This window comes from Sceloporus occidentalis, unplaced genomic scaffold (genome assembly GCF_023333645.1).
Source record: "Sceloporus occidentalis isolate IW3139 unplaced genomic scaffold, rSceOcc1.0.p SCAF_5, whole genome shotgun sequence".
Lineage (NCBI taxonomy): Eukaryota > Metazoa > Chordata > Lepidosauria > Squamata > Phrynosomatidae > Sceloporus > Sceloporus occidentalis.
The window spans coordinates 169,617,659-169,641,789 of record NW_028316985.1 but is presented as its reverse complement, the minus strand read 5'-3'; the positions used below and the strand labels follow the sequence as shown (position 1 = coordinate 169,641,789).

General features: G+C 39.0%; 1 protein-coding gene across 2 annotated transcripts in view; it reads left to right on the top strand.

The window, feature by feature from the left end:
• The window catches only part of SMARCAD1 (SNF2 related chromatin remodeling ATPase with DExD box 1), a 58,475-nt gene extending 38,402 nt beyond the window's left edge, over nt 1-20,073 (top strand). For both annotated transcript variants that reach the window (XM_089526111.1, XM_089526110.1), the window contains exons 10-24: nt 1,732-1,934; nt 2,767-2,857; nt 4,457-4,556; nt 5,408-5,467; nt 5,721-5,796; nt 7,221-7,356; nt 10,178-10,315; nt 10,632-10,727; nt 11,016-11,133; nt 11,468-11,589; nt 12,226-12,414; nt 13,821-13,939; nt 15,333-15,515; nt 16,919-17,028; nt 18,980-20,073. In XM_089526111.1, the coding sequence (XP_089382237.1) occupies nt 1,732-1,934; nt 2,767-2,857; nt 4,457-4,556; nt 5,408-5,467; nt 5,721-5,796; nt 7,221-7,356; nt 10,178-10,315; nt 10,632-10,727; nt 11,016-11,133; nt 11,468-11,589; nt 12,226-12,414; nt 13,821-13,939; nt 15,333-15,515; nt 16,919-17,028; nt 18,980-19,041 (1,803 nt within the window). In that variant the 3' untranslated portion in view covers nt 19,042-20,073. The remainder of the gene's footprint in view (nt 1-1,731; nt 1,935-2,766; nt 2,858-4,456; nt 4,557-5,407; nt 5,468-5,720; nt 5,797-7,220; nt 7,357-10,177; nt 10,316-10,631; nt 10,728-11,015; nt 11,134-11,467; nt 11,590-12,225; nt 12,415-13,820; nt 13,940-15,332; nt 15,516-16,918; nt 17,029-18,979) is intronic.
• Nucleotides 20,074-24,131: the final 4,058 nt, after the last annotated feature.

Sequence of the window (24,131 nt, the reverse complement as noted above, 5' to 3'; positions counted from 1 at the left end):
AAAATGCTTGCCAGAGGTCTGATTCTCCAGTGGTTTGAGGGGTTTTTTTGGGGGGGGGAGTATGAACGATCCTTACTTTGTCATTAGCCGTTCAGATGGGAAAAATAAAACACACACTGCACGTTGTAAAAACAGCTCAAATGTAACGTGCCATGTCCTCAACTCTGTATTGATAGTGCCCTCTGTTGTTGAGATACAAATTTTCCATTGTTGTACAGCAGTCTTAGTGTCATAGCTAAAAACAAATTATTGGTGAAATTAGCATTTTTTAGTTTTCAGTGTGAACCAGTTAAGGGGAATAATGCACAATCAAGTCTTTTTTCACTTTTCACACATTCATATTTTACATGAAATATAGATTATGTGCTATTCTACTTGAATTTTTATTATCCTTATCTTTATTCATTTATTTATTTTGTTTCTATATATATATATATTTTCTCCCAAGGCATCTGAGGAAATTTACAATTTAAACAAAGTTTAAAACAAAGAAGGCTGCAAAGGTCTATTAAAACCACAACAAAATTGTCTCAGGTTGTTGATAGTTTGTTCAGGAGATACTGACATGAAGTCTAGTTTGGATTTCTTTCATGGGCAGGCATGCTTTCTTTTAAGTAACTTCAGGGAAAGTTACTCTACAATTCTCTGAGGAAACAATTTCATTTAGTATGAAAGTTAACAGCTTATGATAGGCATATACTCTGTGTATAGTTTTAAGCCAGTGGTCATTTTTGTGTGTACCTTCATAGGGGTCTGTGTTCTATGTCTTTCTGTCACAGACCATCTAGTTCAGTGCTACTCAAAGTGATGCAAGCAAATGAATTATTGGGTCCTTGCTCCCAATACATTTCCAGGAAAGAAAGAAACAGTTGTAGTCAAAGGGCACAAATATGGTCCTGTCATCTGATGCATAGAGAAGAAAATCCCTGCTATTTCCCTGTATCAGATAATTAGAGCAGCGTGGAGTCGAAGGCTTTCATGGCCAGCATCCATAGGCCTGTTACAGGCCTGTTACAGACAGCCAAAATAAAGCTGCTTCGGGTCTCTTTGGAGGTATGCTATTTAAATGATGCCTGGCTCCTAAGAGTCCGGAGGTCACACCAAAGCCACACTCCATTTCTAAGCACTGGAGTGCAGCTTTGTTGCAGCTTCCAGATTCTTAGGATGCATGCATCATTTAAATAGCATACCTCCAAATAGACCCGAAGCAGCTTTATTTTGGCAGTCTGTAACAGGCCATAGTTTTTTGTGGGCCTGAAAACCCCATAAAATTGGAACAGTGTTTCTTAATCTGCTTTGTTAATACAAAACTTTTCTTTCTTTCTTTTTTAGTATTTTATTCAAGTGTACTACTGTGGATAGAATACAGAGTTGTGTAGATTGCAAAATGAGCATGCAGCTTTTGCCACTTCCTTCTGCCTGGGTCCTACATCTCCCAAACCTACTCAGTCTGGATCAAAATCACCCAGAACAGGGTGTGCGATAGTGCTGGACAGTGCAAGGAAAGGGGGGGAGTCAATGAAAGTTGCCATTCACTGAATCCTAGTTCTTTATGCCAACACAAGGAGCCATTCATGAGGAAGTCTGCATTTGATCCAGTTGGGTTAAAAATAATTACGTAGTCTAGGGTGCTCAGTAGGCTGAGAGTCTAATACAATTTCCTCAGACTGGTTTTGATTTAGCTTTTATTTAGTACTGGTGGCTAATCTTTTTCTTCCTCTCTCCTTTAAGTTCACAAAAATGTGCAAGACCAACGGCTTGTCAGAAGATATTATATGGAATTGTAAAACATTATTAAGAGAGAGGGATGTTGTGTTAAAACTCATGAATAAATGTGAAGAGATCTCAAATAAACTGACCAAACAAGTGACAAGGATCACCGGAGATGGGGCAGGTGGATGGAATATCGAGCAACCTTCCATTCTGAATCAAAGGTTGGCATAATTGCTCTTTATTTAATGTTGAATGTATGCAAAATGTAAGTTGGTAGGAAGCAGAAAGTCCTTAAAATCTAAATACAATAGATTAGCTTTGAAAAGTGGCCAGCACTGAGCATTTTTCCTGAGCTGGTGCAGCCAATCTTAGAGACTTTGATTTATACTTACTGTACATTTCTCTTGGATATAGTTGTCTGTGTTGGGTTTAGTAATTTGTTTTACTTCGGACAGTGTAACTAGGCTGTACTAGAGATGTGTAGATTATCAAGTATTGTAAATATCAACTATCTTTAATCCCATGGGAACAACATTTTTAAATATAGTTCCTAGCAGTTCATGGTGCCCATTCATGCTTAGTGTGTAGTATTCAGGAACTGATATTGCCTAAATTACATGGATGTTAATTGTATCAATAACAGGAAAGTTTATTCCATTGAAATCAGTGACACAAAATCTCTTGACTAAGGGATCTTTAGGTTATACCCTAAGACTTATTTTAGTAATAATGAAGTTAGTCAACATTGGCAAAGTATTTGTAAAGCACTTTTGCATGATAAAAGTGATCTACGTGTATTATTTGGTTGTAATCCTTACAACAACAACATAAAGTATGTTGGTATTATTATTCCTCACACAATTAATTGGGAAGAAAGACCAAAGCTGAGGAATGGTAGATTTCCTAATTGTGAGCTCATGTCAGAGGCAAAAATCAAATGGGAGATTTCATCTTTGTAATGCCAGCTCTTAGCCCTATGTATCTGAAGAATTATTGGTCATTCGTTTTGAGTTTACGTAAGAATTAATGGTGTCTTTTCTTTTCTATATTTAGCATGGAGCTTAAGCCATATCAGAAGATCGGTTTAAATTGGCTAGCACTTCTGCATAAACATTCGCTGAATGGCATTTTGGCTGATGAAATGGTAGGTTGAAAATACTGTGATCTTTTCTCATTCTGATGAAACCGTTCGTAATTGCATGACTAACTATGAGTGAATTATATAGGGCTGACCTTAGCTACCTAGGAGGACACTGGAACAGGAGATGAAAGAAGATTTTCCTTCAACTATTATCTGTTTATCTACGTATCTGTTGTATTGCATTTTTACCCCACCCAATTTGACAATTTTCTGCCTTCAGGCTTACAATCTGAAATCACAGAAAACACAAGGAAAAGGAGGTAGCAGTGGGGGAGGGAATTAAGTCCAGCAAATGCAAGAGGCCAGAACAATGGCAATTGGTCTGGACAAAGGGTCTTTCCTCAGTTGCCGGAATCAAGATACAATGGTGCTGTGCCTGACTACTGTTCTCTCCCTCAGAGCAATGACAGTTGGTCTGGAGGCAGGGCTTGTCCTCAGCTGCTGGAATCAAGGCACCATGGTCTCAGTGTGTGTTCTTCTATTCAGTTTAAGGAGGGGAGGTAATGAAGGGAGACTCATTACAAGACTGTTTTCCAGCTATCCAGTAATTCTGGCAGCAGGACCATAAAAAATAATGATAGAGGTAATGGCAACAATTATGCACATGAGTAGTTAAGAAATCTAGGGCCCTAGATGGGATACCTTCAACTTCTGGAAGGAATAGTGAAAGGGAAAAGAAGGAGAAATTTCTCAGTTACAACAGCAATGGATTTCAAATTTGTAGTGTTTTGGGGTACATATGCATGATAGGCAGAAGCATGTTGGGATAGCAGCCATGACCTATAAGGACCTAGACTGAGTCATTGTGAAAGAAAACATAAGCTAGGACAGGTCACTTAGTCCAGGTTTTAGAATGACTTGTGATTAGGGGGACGTATGGAATAGCTAGGGAGTAGGAATTGATGGGATCAAAAGCCAGCTGAGAAGCTGTTGTTTTAGCTGGGATTCCAGAATATCAAATACCAGTAACAAAAGTGAAACCAGCTGATGTGAATGGATCAGCATCAGCTGTTATTAAAAACCTGAGGGCCAACACTTGCTGGGAGAGTCAAGGGAAACAGAGCAGCCTAGATAGCTGGTGGACTTTTGTAAAGGGGAGAAGTGCTGGTTCTGCAAATAGAAAGGAAAATGCTTTTTGTGGTTGGGATGATATTAACTGTTCACAATGTTACATCACCATATGGTACATTCCCTATTGGCAACAAGAAGGAAGCAAATGCACCATGATGGCACCGATTTTAGGGTTAGGGACCGCGTGGCAACCACACAGTCCCTAACCCTAGCACAGTGTGGCGGCGTCCCGTCCATAGGGTGCCGCCATTATGCCGTAAGTGGCGCACGGCACTTGTTGCATCCACCAATTGGCACACGTTACATCCGCTGAGCAGCACAAAAACAACCCGGTTTTTCCAGGTTCTTTTTCCTCCAGAGGGATGCCGTTTGGTCTAGCGGCTGCAGTGTCCCTCCAGAGGGAAAAAGGCCGCCGGCAGGCCACCCTTTTGGGGCAGTCTGTCCCCTGCCAAAGTTAATCAGTGAAATGTTGATTTCTAATTGCAACCTGGAAAAGTGATTACATTATGTTTTGCTCCGTTTTTTACTTAGGGTTTAGGAAAAACCATTCAAGCAATTGCATTTCTGGCATATCTTTACCAAGCAGGTGACACAGGTCCACATTTGATTGTAGTGCCAGCATCGACAATAGGTAAGAAATGTCATAAATTATTTTTAGGGCTGCATTTCTATACAAGTTTACATAGGGATAAGCTTAGCTGAACTGAGTGACACTTAACTTCCAAGTAAACATGCATAGAATTTGCTTCATATATTCTGTTTTATTTATTTATTTAAAAGATTGTACAGTGTGCCTGCATTTTACGCAAGTGTGACAGAAGATGTAATGGGGCGCGCGCCCATGATGCAGGGGCGCCACTGTACCACTGCAGGTGCAAGCCCCATTAATTCTAATGGGGCTCCAGCATGCACGGATTTCCCCTTACACGGAAGGATCCGGAACGGATCCCCACATAAGGGGAGGGCCTACTGTGTGTCTTTTGCAGGGGTGTCAGTTTTACTGTTTTATTGTTTCATTTTTGTTCATTGTCAAGTACTTCGAAGATACTATTATAATTATCATATTAATTATGATATTCATATACATTTCTTCTGAGATGAGGCCATGGCTTATGAAGCTTTAAAATAAAAAAAATACATGTTCTGTCCTTTACCCAAAGAACTTAGACAGCACATAAGGGATTGCCTTTTAGCAGAAGAATCTTGTTCCTTTTTTCAGAGAAACCTTGTTGATTTCAGTGGAACTCATTCTCAGGTACAAGTGGCATTAGTTCAGCTAAGGGATGCTAACTGAAACAGGTCTGCCAGATGAATTTCATGGCTAAACATGATTAGCTTCTGAATCCAGCTGCATATCACAAATTAATTAAGACAATTTTAGATATGTACTTTAGTGAAATGAGCTGGAACTAATGTTGATATGAATGTACAGTTGTAAATAACTTCACAGTAATTATTCAAATCTCTTTTTTTTTTAAATAGATAATTGGATAAGAGAAGTTAACCTGTGGTGTCCTGAACTCCAAGTCTTATTTTATTATGGTAAGAAATTCTGTTTAAGGTAAAATGTAGACTGATATACAAACCTCTGAATAAATCTTCATTGATTTTGAATAAATCTTCATTGATTTCATTGATAGGATCACCATAAGCTGAAATTCATTTGAAGGCATATATAAGAACAACAAATGTAGCCAAAATTCCTTTTTCAGGTGTCACACAAAGAAGTTACCATTTTCACACAACATATTTGTATAGAGTTTTCTAGAAATGCAATGATTTTTTTTTCCTTTAGGGTCTCAGGAGGACAGGAGGCATCTGAGAATGGATATCCATAATAAAGTGGTGGATTTCAATGTGATTGTAACAACGTAAGCATATAAGTCTTATATGAAATTTAGCTGTTCCTTGTTTCCTAAGAAGTCATCCTGCCTCCAAATATCTTCCACTTTATCCTGAAGGTGAATCAGATCCAAACTTTCCATGTAAAGCCCAAGATGAGGCTGTACAAACAGGAGGAACTGTTGGCTTATTCTCCATAATTACAGGGAGCAGGTTTAATTCTAGTGGAATCCCTAGAGGTGTCTCTTTCCTTCTATTTAAGAAAAGTTGCAATGTGGGAACTGCTAGAGTGAAAACATAGCCTAATCGTGTGGTGCCATGTAACCCACTCATTCAGCAAGATTCCATTTATCAGGATCCTTTCTTGCATTGTATCTGAGTGTACAGAGCATACGTTGTATGTCCAAGGTGATTTCAACATGCAAAAACCGACCTATGTTTATATCTAGTCAGTTGTTATTTATAATAGATACTTTCTAAGGTCCAAAACACTGTAGAAATAATCCAATTTGAGACTGGTTTAACTGCCCTGGACCAGAGCTATAGAATCCTGGGAATTGTAGTTTATTGTGATACCAGAGCTCTCTGACAGAGAAGGTTAAATCTCTCACAAAACTACAGTTCCCACAATTCCCTAGCTTTGAGCCAGGGCAGTTACTCAAACTGGATTATTTCTGCAATGTGCTTTGGACCTAAGTAAATAATTATCAATGTGATGGTATTGGGTATTGGGGAAAGGGGAGAAAGAAGTTCTTACATTGCTATCACACTGAATGTAACATGCAAGTAGAGGTCATGACTATGAGTGAATGTACCCTTTTGAACATATGCATTAATTACAATTAAATTGGATTTGCCATCCAAAACAGTAGCCATGAAATTGATTTTATTACGTAGTCCCTTCTTTAAAATAAAAAGGGAATGGCAGGGGGTTTAAATCCTCTTCTGCTCCTAGTTTTAAATAAAGCACTTTTAACCCTGCCCTTAGTATTTATTACAGGGGTAACAGCATTTGGTGCACCGGAGTCGTCTTCTAACAACGCTGGCTCTTCGTCTTAGATGAGCACCACCCCCTACAGTCGGTTATGACTAGACATTCATGTCAAGGGACTACCTTTACCTTTTAAAATGTTTCATGTCGGGGATTGGTCTGATGTTTCTCTTTATGTGTGAAATATGTTTTTACTAATATACGTGCAAAAAGTGAAATTGAAACTGAAACCAAGAAAGCTTATTAATAGTATGCTAACTTAGTTATTATAACACTAAATAAACTCTTCACTTGCAGAAGTTCTAATAGAACAGTACTCATTTCCTTATACCCACAATTCTTTTGACTCTAATAAAGGGTTAAGTAGCTGTTATTAGGTCAAGGACATGTAGATGAAAAATGCACTGTTGTTCTTTCATATTTGCCTCTTCTGGCTCTTATTAATGTCTGTTCTCTCGTTAGGTATAATTGTGCAATTAGCAGTGCAGAAGATCGCAGCCTGTTCCGACGAATGAACCTAAATTATGCAATCTTTGATGAAGGTCACATGTTGAAAAACATGGGTTCTGTACGCTATCAGCATCTGATGACTATTAATGTAAGACTTTAATTTTGTGCTCTTATTTAGGGCACTCTTTCTCAAATGTTACTTAAGATGTTCGGTTTCTTCATTATTCTGTTGAAAGGAACTTGTCATATGTAGATTGTGCATATTTACTTGGATAAATTATGCTAACATATGGTAGAACTTACTTCTGAGTAAGCATACATGGGATTGTGATATAAACCAGATACAGTAGGGAACTCTCAAATTCTAAAATATACTCTCACATTCTAAAAACAAAAACAATTGGAAATTGACATTAAATTGTTTCCTTGGTTTGAATACTACATTTGTTTATTGAAAATCCTCTTGAAGGCCAGCGGAGGGGAAAGCTCTGTCTGTGTTGTACCATGAAATTGCTACTTCTTGCCCATATGGTAATTCCTACTTGGTCTAGGCCTCAGAGGGAGAGAAGAACTACTGGACCTGATCCCCTCCCCCCCCCCAACCATTCCCTTCTCCTTTTGTGTTGTGTCTTTTTAGATTGTAAGCCTGAAGGCAGGGAACCATCTATTATCCCCTCTGTTGTAAGCCGCCCGGATTCCCAGTGATTGGGGTGGCATATAAATAAATCCTATTATTATTATTATTACTACTACTATGACAATGTTCCTTGTTGCACAAGTGGTAGAATGTCAAACCACTCTCTCTACAATCCTTGCATAGTTTGATTTCATCTTCTGTCATTGGATAGTATACAGGTTTAAATAGATTCTTGGCTATGCATGCAGTGATTTGTACAGAGCTTCTTGATTATTTAGCTATAATTGATCTTAATATTTAGCAGCTAGAATGGCTTTAGATGTGTTAAAATGACCAGGAAATACAAATGTTGTAAACTATGTTTTCTTATCTTCACCATTTTTGCATGAGTCCTGGTAAGGATGATTTAAAAAGTGTAGAAATAATTTCCTTATTACCCTAAACCATAGTAACCACAGTTTATTCTAGTTTGGACTTACAGTGGGTAAACTGTACAGTGCGCCCGCATCATACGCGGGCATGCTTTATGCAACTTTCAGCATACACTGAAAGCCATGTGGAGAGAAGGGGCAGCGCGTCCCATAGGGATGAATGGGTCGCACAGCCATAGTGCGTGTGCATCGCCACGCCACCTCATGCACGAGCCCCATTCATTTAAATGGGACTCGAGCATAGGCGATATTTGCTTTACGCAGGGGAGTCCGGAATGGATCCCCCACGTAAAGTAAGGGCACACTGTATTTAGTTAGAAGAGGAAGGGAAGCTAAATCTTAGTTTAAGGTGTGTTCAACCAGTGTCATTATCTTCCTGCTTGTAGTTGGTACCTCATTCAAATGCAGGCTAACACCCAGAAGCAGAGCACTTTCTTTTTAAAAATATAATGTATATACTACTGCATGCATAAACTCAGGACAGGTTTGGAGACCAAAATTACAGATTTTGATAGGACCAGTGGTTAAGTCAAGGGTAAAACGTAGACACGTGTAACACAAGATGTAAAAGATGTAATTGAAAATGATGACAAAAAAACCTACAAATTCCTACAAGCATTAGAGACTGCTTAGTTCAGAATGAAACAGTATAGAAATGTAGTTGCTAACTTTAATATCATAACTTGGCCTGATTTTAATACAAAAAAGCTGACAAACGTACACAATTGTTCTATTCAGATTCTTCAAAGTCCAATTCCTCTCGTCACTCCTTTGAGGGAAAGTACCAGAAAGCTGTCACCGACACCATTTTCCTGCCCAGGCATTCAAAAATGTGAAAAGTGGTGCTGTGGCAGAGAGTAGAGGGGGAAGACGTCAATGCTTTTTTAGATGCTTCCAGGACAGACTAAGCTCTCACCCTTTGCCAGTTTACTCAGAGAAAGAATCATAAAATCATAGAATCATAGAGTTGGAAGAGACCGCAAGGGCCATCCAGTCCAACCCCCTGCCATGCAGGAAATCCAGATCAAAGCATCCCCGAAAGATGGCCATCCAGCCTCCGTTTGAAGACCTCCAAGGAGGGAGACTCCACTACACTCCTAGGAAGTGTGTTCCACTGTCGAACAGCCCTTACTGTCAGGAAATTTCTCCTAATGTTGAGGTGGAATCTCTTTTCCTGCAGCTTGCATCCATTGCTCCGGGTCCTAGTCTCTGGAGCAACAAAAAACAAGCTTGCTCCCTCCTCAATATGACATCCCTTCAAGTATTTAAATAGGGCTATCATATCACCTCTTAACCTTCTCTTCTCCAGGCTAAACATCCCCAGCTCCCTAAGGTGTTCCTCATAGGGCAACGTTTCCAGACCTTTCACCATTTTAGTCGCCCTCCTTTGGACACGCTCCAGTTTCTCAATGACCTTTTTGAATTGTAGCGCCCAGAACTAGACACAATATTCCAGGTGGGGCCTGACCAGAGCAGAATATAGTGGCACTATTACTTCCCTTGATCTAGACACTATACTTCTATTGATGCAGCCTAAAATCGCATTGGCCTTGTTAGCTGCTGCATCGCACTGTTGACTCATGTTCAACTTGTGGTTTACTTGGACTCCTAGATCCCTTTCACATGTTGTCTCCTTAAGCCAGGTGGGGGTGGTTCTTTTTTTATTATTTTGTAAGAATTAAAGTACAGCACTTCCACTGACCTGTGGATAATCAGGTTGTGGCAGTCAATTTTTTGACTAAAATCTCTAGACTTATACGTGAGCATATACAGTAAGTAAGTAAGAAAATTAAATTGCTTAACAATAAGAGAATTTTATTGTCATGTTGAAGAGACCATAGTGATCTTGTTTCATAGTCACTAATTATTGTCTATGTTTATATTTATTCTTATGAAAATAGGCAAAAAATCGTTTGCTGCTAACAGGAACTCCTGTTCAGAACAATCTTTTGGAACTTATGTCCCTCTTGAATTTTGTGATGCCACACATGTTCAGTAGTAGCACCAGTGAAATTCGGAGGATATTCTCTTCTAAAACAGTAAGTATATTTTGATTACATTTTTACTATTCAGAAACATGGTTGCCAGGTTTTCATAATAGATGGTTTATCTTATCCTAACAATTCAAAATCATGTTTCATAAATGTTCCTATGTGTCTTTAAACTGACACGTTATACTGTAATAAGTGTTTTAGAAATTGCACCCAATTATCACAATATTTCTTCAATCAAATATTCATACTTAAAATAACTGCATTCCACTAGGATAAAAAGTAGCATTTTAATTTAAATTAACGTAACCTGATTGAGTACACTATATGAAATACATTTTATGCTTTTGATTTTTATTCCTAGAAGGCATCTGAGGAACACAGTATCTATGAAAAGGAGAGAATTGCACATGCCAAGCAGATAATCAAACCATTCATCTTGAGACGAGTAAAAGAAGAGGTATGTTTTCATTTTAACCTATTGCAATTGTTTCAGTATAAACAAATCATTTATTTGAAGATGCCAGCCACAGCTGCTGGTGAAACATCAAGAATAAACCCTTGTAGAACATGGCCACATAGCCTGAAAAACCCACAAAAAACTATCGATGCCGGCCATGAAAGCTTTCGACTTCAGAAATCGTTTTGGCTCAGCGTCTCTTAAACAGAACTATCTTCCGAGCAGGTGTAGCTATGATCCATAGTCTTGTCTGCAAATAATTCAAAAGCTTTGGTTTTGACCCACCAGGTCCTTAAACAGCTGCCTCCCAAAAAAGATATTGTGGAGTGGTGTGAAATGTCTGACAAACAGGAGAATCTATACCAAGATCTCTTCAGCTCATTGAAGAAATCTATTGACAGTCACGGTATGTATGTTTTAAATTTTCTCTCCATCCTTTGTCCCTTTTGTTTTGAACAAAGCAAAATACTGACTTCAGTTGAGATTGCAGGTGTGTGTATCTATAACATGCCTTCAAGCCGCCTGTAGACTTATTGCCTCCCCACAAATTTCAAAGGGTCTTCTTAGGCAAGAAGGTGGTTTTGCCAGTTCCTTCCTCTGAAATAGAGCCACTTGGTATTCATTGGCAGTCTCCCAAAAAGCAGCAGGAGCAGCAGTATCCACAAATTTTATGAACACACTTAGAATTGGTAGTATAGTTTGCAATTCATTCATGCTGTATCATCCATTTTTGTTCATAGAAAAAAATACAGAAATGGGAAATGTAATGATGCAGCTAAGAAAAATGGCCAATCATCCTCTCTTACATCGCCAGTATTATACGTCTGAAAAACTTAAGGTGATGTCACAACTCATGCTCAAGGTAGGATGCTAGATTTAAATACTACAATAATTTCTTGATACACTTTAAGTCAGAATGAGCCAAATATCAGCTGTTCACCTGTGTGTTCAGCATTAAGTAAAGGTTATAATTAAAGTCTGATTAAGATAGGCCAAGTATCTAGCAAAATTTTGCTGCAATTATAAATATGTCACAAATTATGGAATAAAATTAATGAAGAGTAAAAATGTTCTGTGATTTGTCAAAAGTCAGCTTTATTTGTCACGAGAGGATGATAAACAATGGAAAGTGAACATACAAAGTTCATTGGTTGTATTTGCATATGATGATAATGTGTAACATGCACGATCCACAGTGAACAGTGAGTTCATGCTGGGATTTTTAAAATTAACCTTGTGAGATTTAATCCTTTCTTGGCATCCATTGCTTCCAAAGGACTCTCACCCCATTGTCTGTGCACTCCAATTAAAAATAAAGATAAAAGCTCATATTGGCCTATCTAAAAACAATTCTTGAAGTATTAATTGTGATACTATGATCCACAGTTCACATATACCATGATGATTTTATAACAGTGTTAGGTGAAATTGTGCTTGAGTGTTCTTGTTAGTTCCTAAACAACTAACTTTATTTGCTACCTTTTTGTTTGTTTTTTAGGAACCAACACACTGTGAAGCAAACCCTGACCTTATTTATGAAGATATGTCTGTGATGACAGATTATGAATTGCATTTGCTTTGTAAACAGTATGCAAATATTCGTGACTTTAAACTTGGAATGGACCTCATTTTCGATTCTGGAAAATTTAGAACATTGACACGCATTTTATCTGAGTTCAAAGAAAAGGTTTGTTTTACCAATGTATTTTGGACATTCTGCAGTGTTACATGTTATATATATGTGAGCTGAATTCACCTGTCACCTGTTCTGGTGTCATAAAAGCCTATAGAAATAATTGGGCTTCAGTATGGAAGGCCTGGTTTCAGGTCCATGAAGTTCTGTCTCTGAAGGTCATTTGGAGACATAATACAGTGGACCCTTGTTATACGCTGGGATTTGGTTCCAAGATCCCCCATGTATAACAAAATCTGTGGATGCTCAAGTCCCATTAAATATAATGACATAGCAAAATAGTGTCCCTTATAAAAATGGAAAATCAAGGTTTGATATTTGAAATTTATACTTTTTTGTAATATTTTCAAACTGTGGATGCTTGAATTTGTGTATAAAAATCCATGTATAAGAATGGTCAACTGTAGACATAACACTAACTAGACATATGATGTCAGCAGTTGTTCATACTATTTTGAACTTACATCTTGCTGGTCCCACTATGTTGGTTTGTTATTAACTCTGCTTAACACTGTGCCTGTCTTCCTGTTTACCTATGGCAGTGTGCTATATGTATGGTAACTCTGTCTTAAATATGTAAACAGGGGACTTCAGTTTCCTTGAAGAAAGGGTGGGATCATGCATAATTAAAATAAAAGATGCAAATATTTGAAATAAATATGCATTAGTTTGCTGCTGAATACTGTATATACTCAACTATAAGTTGACCTCATCTATACCTTCAGTGTGTGTATGTGTGTGCGCAGCAAGAGGGACTATTGAAACAGCAATCAATCACCCATGAGGCTTTCTGCTTCAGCATTTCAGCCTTCACTTCACAGACAGAGAGGCGTGCAGGTGGGAGAGGGACTATCAAATAAACAGCAATTAATCCCCCAGGGCTCTTTCTGCTTGACTCAAGAGAAAAAGAAACGACTCTCCTGACTGCATGGGGAAATCTGAAAGAACTGCTATCACATTACCATACTGACCCGTAAATAAGTTGACCTGGGATTTTGGGGTCAATTTTGGGGCATACATTTTCGACTTACAGTGATGGTGAACCTTTTAGAGGCCGAGTGCCCAAACTGCAACCCAAGACCCACTTATTTATTGTGAAGTGCCATGTCCCTCTGGCTTTCTAGTAACAAACTGGGGCGACGGCACTGGTGCCTACAGAGAGGGCTCTGAGTGCCACCTCTGGCACGTGTGCCATAGGTTTGCCATCACTGGATTAGTATATTAGGTGCTCATATCTGAAACACTTGAAGCAAGAAGTCGGCTGCATAGACTGAAAGAAACAATCTGAAATCTGTGGTACTTACATTCAACCTGTTCTCAGTTTGTGTGTGTGCTTGTACACACTTCAGGTTCTCAGCAAGGATGTGATTTTTCTTAATGTCTGTACTTTCCTCCTTTAGGGTGATAGAGTTGTCCTTTTTAGCCAATTTACTATGATGCTAGATATCCTAGAGGTTCTTCTGAAACATGAGCAACATCGATACCTTAGGCTGGATGGAAAAACACAGATTGCTGACAGGTTAGTAAAACCTCAAATGACAGTGTAAGTACACCATTGATGGGTCCTACTAATATTCATTTTTGCCTCTATTTGGATTTGATTGTTGGTATGTACTGATGATGAAGTAGAAAGCATTGAACACCAGAAGTGTTATAATTTCAGAATGCAGTTTATTTCCCTGCATATGGTATGTGCAATGAAAGGAAACAGACCAATAGCCGTAAAGCTTAAAACAAAAATTATAAAGTACAGGCATACCTAAGTTTACAAAGCCTTTCAGCTTTTTACAAAGTCTTTTTCTCCCCATGCAGCCTTTCCTCTTTTCCTCTTTGTCATCTAGCTGGAAGTTTTTTCTGAACAGCATTAGCACTGGGAGGACGGTAAAGCACTGGAGAAACATAGATATTCTGTTGCCAGGTTGTAGCAGCATGTGTTCAGTAAACAACACAATCAACCTTGACCTGAGAAACAGTCCTATACTTCTCAGCCAATTGTTGTCTGTGCCTGCCTACAACATGAAAAGTAATATCAGCTGTAAATTCGAAGTAATATCAGCTGCCTCTGAAATTCCTTAATGAGCATGGGTGAACAGCAAAACAGAAAAAAAGTTGGAAAGTGAATTAGCCTGCATCACCTGGTACACCCATGTTTTTAAAAAGCCTAGACTTAAATGTTTGGCCACCAAAATGGAAGTCATAAGAAAAGTAGAGCGGGATGAAAGACAAAACTATCCTGGATGCAGTTTGGAAGAGGCCTTTGAGCAGTCTCTGGAAGGGTCAAAATGTTCTTGTTTACTTATGCAGGACTTATCTGACTTGGATGTTTCATTTCAAATGTGCATACTGTTAGTTTTGAATAAAAACTTCAGTGGAACATACTGAACTGCTTTTCCTTTTTTGTGGTATTTGAACCTATCTCTGTTCTTCCCATGTTATTTCTACCTCTGCTACCAAATTTTCTGGTAAAAAAAGTAATGCCCAGAACACATCTACTTCATTCACTGAGGTATACCTGTATTGCACATAATTCACAATTATATATATATATATATATATATATATATATATATATATCTCAGCAGATAGTTTAACTGAAAATAAGAATATTAAATGATTGATAATCAAGATGACTAGAGAAGTTTGAAACTGATTGCATGCCATTTGTTTATCCACATTCAGTGATTGGAAACTGAATGTGGACTGACTCCATTGAAATGTTTTGTGATTCAGGTAATGTGAAAGGCATGCCTGTGGGATGAGGTCTGTAATGGGCAATTTGCACATACACTTGATACTAGCAGTCTGCATGAACATATATGTGTCTGTCCGTCCTATAGTGTTGAATTGTGGAGGACAATCCCCACCCCCAAGTTGCATACTGATGGTAGTTTTGTTTTCATTCTTTTCTGTAGGATACACCTGATAGATGAGTTCAATTCAGATATGGATATCTTCATTTTCTTGCTTTCAACTAAAGCTGGAGGTCTTGGAATTAATCTCACCTCAGCCAATGTGGTCATCCTTCATGACATTGATTGTAACCCTTACAATGACAAACAGGCTGAAGACAGATGTCATAGAGTAGGGCAAACCAGGTATGGGATTCTTTGTTTAATTTATGAAGGCAGCAGATATGTGTGTTACAAAAGTTTTGGATTGCCTGTGGAATTCATAGCAGATTCATGACTGTTTAAACTGACATATGTAACATGGTATTACACTGGATAGGACTTTCCTCTGTTTTCCATTTTCTTCTCCCTTTTTCAAAGTTGAGCATAGTCCTTATATATGTATGGGGAAAACTACATACATACATACTCACACTGTTTCTTGGCAGTAGGATTCACCTTTCAGAATGCTTTTTAAGCTTAAGTGATAGGCTAGATGATTGTCCTATCTTTATCATATCACTTGAGTGAAATGGTAGATAAAAACCCAAAGTACAGGTGCAGATCCTAAGGTTGAGCCTTTACAAATTGAAACCACTGGTCAAAAACTTAATTTACTGACATTGTACAGTGATGTGAACCCAAGTGAAAAAATTAGGTTTTCAGAATGGGGTCAATATTCTGTTCTGGCATTCAGAGTAGGTTTTGAACATAGGAGATTTACTGCACTATAGTTCAGGGAAAGGCATTTAGAATTCTTAGCTAGAGAACGCTTAGGCCTCACTGAACTACAAACACCAGAATGCAACAGGAGGCAGACAGAGCAGTAAAAGTGGAATAGCAGCACTATAAGAGTGTAGTGCAGTAATGTAGCAACTAACAAGGAATCATTTCCCTCATGTGGAGAGTAAATGATTATGGTGAGAGTTAACGTGGCACATTCTCTTCATGTGAAGAATGATAATATGAAGAGGAAAGCCCCTGCTACACAGGGAGGCCTTTCACATTCCTAGTTACATAGGTCCAAAACACAAGAGCAAAAAAGAGCAGCTTCCAGCAGTGACAGGGGTATGGCATGCAGACGACACATGCCCCCAGATTAGCTGTGGCCACCAGAAAAAGGAAAAAGCCTTCCTTGCTGGCAGCCCATTCGGGACCGTGGTGGTGGGCTGCTTTAAGAGCAGGCTGTATGGTTGCTGCAGTCCTCAGGCAATCATGGATGGAGTGACCTCTGACCACTCTATCATGCCTGTCGGCTTGACCCCACTGAAAGTTGCCACACCTAGAACACAGACTTTTCTATTCAGGTGGTTGTTCTGTCTGTGCAAAGAGGTGATGATAGAGGATGCAGGGCTAGTGTGCTTTCTTCCTCACAAGTTGATTTTAACTTTCTTTTGAATGTTGAAATAGGGACTGGTTGTTACCGTCATTGTGAGTCTAAGAGGAGGTAGTCACCCTATTCCCCCCAAATAAAAATAAATTGAACTATAAACACTGTTTTCTGTAGCATAATGTGCAATTTAAATGCAAAGAGTGTTTTTCTTCCTAAATCAGTAACGTTGATTTATAGAATTATATGAACAGGCTGGTTCTTTTGTTTTCATTTTTAGAGAGGTGAAAGTCATAAGGCTCATAAGTAAAGGGACTATAGAGGAATCTATGCTCAAAATCAGTCAACAGAAGTTAAAACTAGAACAAGACATGACAGCAGCAGATGCAGGTAAGTTCTCACAAAGCCACCCTAGATACACCAAATTGTGAAGGAAAAGTGAGAGTGGTTTATGCATTTAGTGATTTTTTTTAATAAAGACATTTAAAGTTATGCAACAGAATCTGCAGTTCAAGCAAAATCTATCTTAGCTAGTTCACAGCACAAATAACTGATGGTAATGGCAGAGATACCTTAATGCTCCTAATGGATGTTGGGGACAGACCTCATGCACTTCTCCTTGACAAATAGCCTTCTTGAACATTGTCCGAAAATACTTGTTCTCATATGGAAAGAAGTGCAGATGGGGGTGGGGAGCATGTTCACAATGGGAATATATTGGGCCTGAGCAGACAGGCCAAAATAAAGCTGCTTCAGGTCACTTTGGAGGTATGCTGTTTAAATGATGCATGCATCCTAAGAGGCCGGAGGCTGTGGCAAAGCCATGCTCCAGTCCTAAGGACTGGAAAACAGCTTTGGCGCAGCTTCTGGCCTCTTAAGATGCGTGTGTTATTTAAACAGCATAACTCCAAAGTGACCCAAAGCAGCTTTATTTTGGCCTGTCTGTTCAGGCCTTATTTTCAGACCTGGAATACAGCACTGATAAAGGCATAGTTCACTGCACCAGGTTTTCCAGAGCCTGTATTGATTAGTGCTCCATTGATTAGTCTGGAGCTGTAGGATTCAGTTTATATGTCACTGTTTTCCACAGCAGGACCTGTATGTAGTGGCATGGACTAAGCATTTATTGGAGTTATATATTGGCCTATTTAGTCATCAACGCGCTTATAGAAAGCGCGGGATGAGTCCTTCCTGAATTTTCCTTCGCAAAGAAAAGCCAATGAATGAAATAGTTTTTGACAATGTTCCAAACTGGCCTCTCCTTTTGTAGAGATTCAGGTATCTCAGTTTCCAACCTGCTGCTCTTTAATCCAGTATTTCTCTGCATAACAGTCTAAAGAACCACAGAACTAGCTTTATATTCCTGAATAAGTGTTGAGCTAGTGTTTTGTAAAGTGTTACTTACTGAATCCTTTCTGTGACACTCAATGGACTGCCAAATGCAGTTAGTGATGAAATGTTGGGATATAATCTACTGAGTTTTAAAAAGCCACATTGGGCATGCACAAGCACTTGTGTGCACAGTGTCCTTTTCTGTCAGCAGGGCAGAACAATTTTTGTGTATAGACTGGTTTGTGCCAGTGTTTTATAAGTATAGGCCCAAGAAACTCTCACATCTCTTACTCCCTCTTACAATAATGTTGATTCCAAGTCACTGGAACAGTATTCCAGTGTTAAGTCACCAAGATTATAAAAAGGGTATATGCTGGTTTGTAAGGCCTTTTTGACAATGATGATGATGATGATTGTAAGTCACTTTGAGTCCCAACCTGGGGGAAAAGTGGGATAGAAATAAATAAATAAATGTTCTTGTAGTAGTCATGGTGAAACTCAGAGCTTAGATCATTGTGGTTAGAGTGTTAGGATTCAGCTGTGATTCTCATTAGGTGACTGAGCTAATGATTGCCCCTTAATCTAAACTTCCTCACAAGGTTGTTATGAGGACAAAATGAGGAGGAGGAAGAGTAAGCACCTTGGGTTTCTGTAGTGCCTTGAATTTCTTTGAGGGGAAAATAAGGGCCCTAGATATAATGACAAAAATGTCTCAGTATAGTTTGTGCTGGATTACTACTATTAGTACCACCTGTGAGTGTAACAGTCTTACTTAAACAAAAGTTTGTTTGTTTGATTCCTCCCCCCCCCCCCCCATTAGTTAGTGGGATTACTGAAAGAAATAATTTGGCAAAAATGTAGCAATGCCAATGTCAGTGTGTGAGGTCTTGTATTGGAGGCCTGGGACAATTGCTTCATGTTCATTTGTTTTAGTTGTATAGATTATAAAAACTGTTTTATAAAATACTTCATACATGTGCAGCTCTGATATATTTCTTTCCCTCTACAGGAGAAGAAGGGGCCATTCCAGTAGATATAGCAACCCTATTAAAAACATCATTAGGTCTTTAATAATCATGTAAAGAAAAACATTGTACATATTTTTTTTATTGGAGGAAAAATAAAATGTGGTGCTTCAAGAACTTTTTGTTATTAAATACATTTGTATGGACATTTATAACTTTTTGTAATTACCCGGTTGTCTTGCTCATGACATAGTTTCCCCCTACTGGTACTCAAAAGCAAAGTGTAGAGCTGATGGAAAAATGTAGTGCATAAAATACCACAAAAGCTAACTCAACAAGGCAGTTTTAATGGGGACCCTAGTTTTAATGGAACTGCTAATGCTTAAAATTGTTCCATATTTTTGTAATTATTTCTACCTCCAAATATATATATAGAACCTGTCTATTTCACTGGATGTGTGGTTTTTTTAATGTGCCTTATTTTAAATGCCCATATTTGTTGTCTCTTTGCTTGTTTTTATTTGAAGTACTGTACTGTTTTGTATGTTCACATAATAAAATTTGACCCTAACAGATTGTGTTTTTGCTAAATGGTTATTTGAAATACAGAATGGAATGACAAAAGTCTAGGTCTTTAAAGGTACCTTTTATGAAACACTGTAACTTTATACTGAGGCCTTCTCATTATTGGTTCTTAAGAATTCTTTAGTTCTTCTGAATTCATGTTTTGGAATTCTTTAACCAGAATTATTTATCCTTTTGGATAAATCCTTAGATGGTTTTTAAGAAATGGTAAGAATGTCAACTGGCCCATCAGAAAACTTTGAGACCCGTGAGTTTTTTAAATTATTATTTTTAATGTCCCTAAGCAGTTACGTGTTTGTAATCACCTTTGATTTGTCCAACTAAGTTTAGGAGTGTATGGATTATATAGTAAACTTCCTTATCAATTTTCCTGTTAAGGTATAATTGTATGGTTTTATAAATAGATGTTACTTTGACTTTTATGAGTATAGGTAACTTATAACTGAAGTGTTTTAAGATACTAAGTGCTGTACAAAAACACTACGAAAAGGACAGGTCCTGCCCAGTGGGCTTGCAATCTAATTAAATGCAATAAAGTGTTACCAGCCTCTTACTCTTTCTCTGTTCTTGAGTAATTTTTCTTTTTTTCATTGTGTCTTTCTCTACATCTGACAGTACCTTTGAGTTACTATATGAGACTAATATTGGGTCCAGTAGTTTGTGTAAGCCAACATTGTATTTTAAGTCATGAACACAAGTCAATATCGACTAAAGAGCATGATAGCAAGAAATCAGCAAGAAGAAAAATAACCAAAATCAGCAAAGGGGGTGGGGGTTATTGGAATAATAAACCCCCGGGTTTTTGTCAGTCTACTGTGAATCAGTTTTGTTTCTCTCATTGCGTATACGTACTATAGTTCTCCTTACAATAGTAGAGCACATGCTTTGCATAGAAAAACACTCAAACAGCTTCAATCCCTACCTTCTTCAGTTAATGATCATGAAGCAGGGCAGAAGTGATGAAAAAACACTACCCTAAAGAATTGCTGCCAGTCAGTTAAAAGACATGATCAAACCGATGCTTCCTAGGTCCTAAGTAATAACCCAATGGTATTGCTCAGTTTGTACCTTTCTGTTAAATAAATTGGACCTACATACTATGCATATGTGTGAATGTATGCACATATATTCTGTTCTGAGCCTTCTTGTATATTCAGACAGTGGCTGACTGGTGCTAGGCCAAATGGGCAAAGCAGGCAATCAGTTTGAAGGGATCATGCTAAAATTTGATAATACATATAAAATTATTTAATAGCACTCTCGTGATCTACTGGGATACATGCAGCTGTACAGGAATAGCTCCATGTGTTCAGGTATCAAACAGATGATTGGTAAAATTGGGGAAGAAAGCTGTTTTTAAAAGGGTTTGAAAATCTATGGCGGGATACAGATGGGCAAAAAGGGGTGTATTCATGACGTCATGAAGGTAGAGCCTTCAGATGGCCCTTACCTGAATGCCGCCATGAACACGCCCCCCGCACGCCCCAAGCGGGAAGAAGCGGCATTAAAAAGGTGCTGCTTTTCTCCGCTTCTTTTCTGTTTGATGCGCAGCTGCGCAGCTCCGTCTGTAAGCTGCTGCACCGGTACGCCAGAATTGCTACGCCGCTAATTTAAGTTGCCCATTTAAAAGCTCCGTGTCTGCTGCGTCGCATAATGAGTCGGGGTCCTGGAACATGCGCAGTTTGCAGTCAGGCTTTAATTGCAGCGTCAGCTGCCATGCAGGTGTGGAAGCTGCAGCACAGCTGCAGCGCATTTTAAGACTCCTAACCCTAACCCTAACCCTAGAGCAACATGTACGCATGCGCTGCTTGGAAAGTTCGGACTTTAAAGTGAGCCCCTACACACATTCCTGTGCCATTTTCACCTAACAATAAAAACCCCTAAAACTGTAAATATTTACATATGTACAAGGGAGGTGATGGGGGATGGCAGGGGGACAGCGGTGGCAGCGGCGACAGCTGTGGCTGTGCATTGCAGATTCAGCAGGAGTGCGGGGACCAAAGGAGAGGAGGCATCCATGATGCTGGTGACACTGGCAAAGTGCAAGCGGGCAAGGATGCCAACACCAGCTGATCACCAGCTGGCAGGAGACCACCATTGTTCTTGGGCAGAGCGGGGAAAAAAGTTTTAAAGGGGCTTGGGCACTTTAAATGTGCCCATAGGCTTTCTGCTGCCGCTGCTTAGCGCTGCAGCTGCGCAGCTGCGCATCCACCAGCCGGCAAAGGGGGAAAAAAAGCCCCGTTTTTGGCCGCCCGTGAGGAAGCTGCCTCTCTCTTTGCAGCGTCCTCCGAGGTGGCGGTTTGGAAACTCCGGGTCTGAAACGGCCCCAGGTGAGGCGTCTTCACTGCCCCCCATGTGGAAGCCCCATCTCCTGAGCCACGCCCCCGGGGCGGGCGGTCTGGAGGCTCCGTATTCAGCAGAATACACCTCCAAGACGTCTTCCCCTGCCCGTTTGTATCCCGCCATTGTTACTAGACATACTCATTTTCATTTTCCCCAGAAGGTGGCAGCATTAGAACAGGGAAAACATGAACAATGAGAGAATGTGGAATTAATATGGAAAAACAAAGGGATAATCTAATAAAAGTTTAAATTTTTAGAAACATTTATGGGGCATAATTATAAACCTAAAATAAAAAATTAGTTGAGCCCATCACCACTTAATGCAGCAGAGACTAGTCAATGGAATTTGTGAGTCGATGCAAACCTTCCCATGAGCAGCATTCCATTAATACTAGTATCATACCGCCTTTATACAAATCCAAAGTGGACCTACATCCAGCAATGTGTGTACAGGTCTGCTCACAGCATTTTAGAAAAGGATATTGTAAACCGAATAAGGTACAGAAGAAGCAACCTGATTATCAAGGGACTGGAGCAATTCACCTATGAGGAAAGTTCAGAAAGTTTCCCATAGAAAAAAAAAGCAAGTAAGGCATAATAGACCCAGCATGGCATAGTGGTTTAAATGTTGGATTACAGCTTTGGGGACCAGGGTTCAATTCCCCGCTGGGCCACAAAACCCACACAGGACCTCAGGATGGCAATGGCAAACCAGCTCTAAACAAATCTTGCCAAGAAAACCCCATGATAAGTTTACTTCAGAGTCGTCCTAAGTTGGAAACAACTTGAAGGTTCACAAAGGGGTGATAGAGGTGTGTTATGCACAATGTGAAGTAGATAGCAAGAAACTTTTTCTTCCTATTTAATACTACAACCTGGGATCATCTACTGAAGCTGAATGATAAGAAGTTTAGGATCAATTAAACAATTGATTCACAGAGTGCATAGTGAGCCTGTGGAACTTATTCCCACAAGATATAGCTATGGCTGTCAACTTGGATGACTTTAATTTGAGACTGGATAAATTCATGGAGAATGATGCTGTTTGTGGCTAGTAAAACAGGATGTTTTATCTCAGAGCCAGTCTGCTGGTGTACTGTCAGTTGCAGGAGAGCACAAGGGCACATTAGTGTTCATATGCTGCTGGAGTGCTTCCCATAGATAACTGATTAGCGATTGGGAGTGGAATGTTGGACTAAATAAATTTCTGGCCTGATCCAGCATGGTTCCACTTACATTCTTACTATGCTTGTGTACATTTGCTATCAGAGTTGTGGCTGACAAGTAGGGTACATGAGAAATGGGAATGCTTTTCAGCTGAAGTACTTATATTATAAAACAGGTTGCTAAGATAATTTCTGCCTATGTTTCAGAGAACAATGACAACCCTGAAAATAAAATGTACTTTTAAATATTTTTGACTCTTAAGGTATACTTCAAGGTTGCTATTTAACGATTTTTACTTTTTATGGAGTAGGGTTATTTTCTGTTGTAAGATGCTTTGTGTTCACAAGCTTCCAAAAAGTAGGATAGTGGAGTTGTGCATAACTGATTAAGTGTCTAACTAGGAAGACCCAAGTTCAAATTACTACTTAACCACAAAGTTCATTAGATTACCTTGTGCAGTTACTCTTACTCAATCCAGTTTGCCTCACAGGTAAGGTCTTGAAACTTGAAATCACTTCAATTTATTGCTACGTTTGCCCTTTCCCTCATGAGAGCTTAGCAAAATACATACTTACTAGCACTTTCCACATGATTAGATTTTTGCATCTTTTTCCTCACCATTTCTTCAAGGAAACAGGCTATCAAACTTAACCAAGGCTATGTCAAAAAATTGTCTCGTGGCTTTTGAGCAGTTTTTGTTGTTCATGATCAAGAAGTATCATGAAAACAGGCAATTAAAGATCTGTGTAAAGTTTGCACTCTTGGGCTGTATTGTCTTTCTCTAGCATGGGGCTACAGTGCTTTGTTTTACACTTTTTTTTACACCGTTTATCATGAGCCCTTGGGCTAAGATGGAGCTACAAAAGGGAAACAATACATATTCCCTGAAGGAATAAATTACATTTCAAACTTAGATGCATTTCCCTCTTTTACTTCTTCCTGTTCCTTTGTCCATATTTCTCATTTCTTTAACATCACAGTTCTCTTCCTCTTCAGTGCCCCAATTTACCAGCTTTTCCCTCTTGCAACCTGTTCATGATTTTGATCTCCTCCTGACGTGATTGGTAGTGCCCCCCACTCCCCTTTTGTCTACATTAAAGC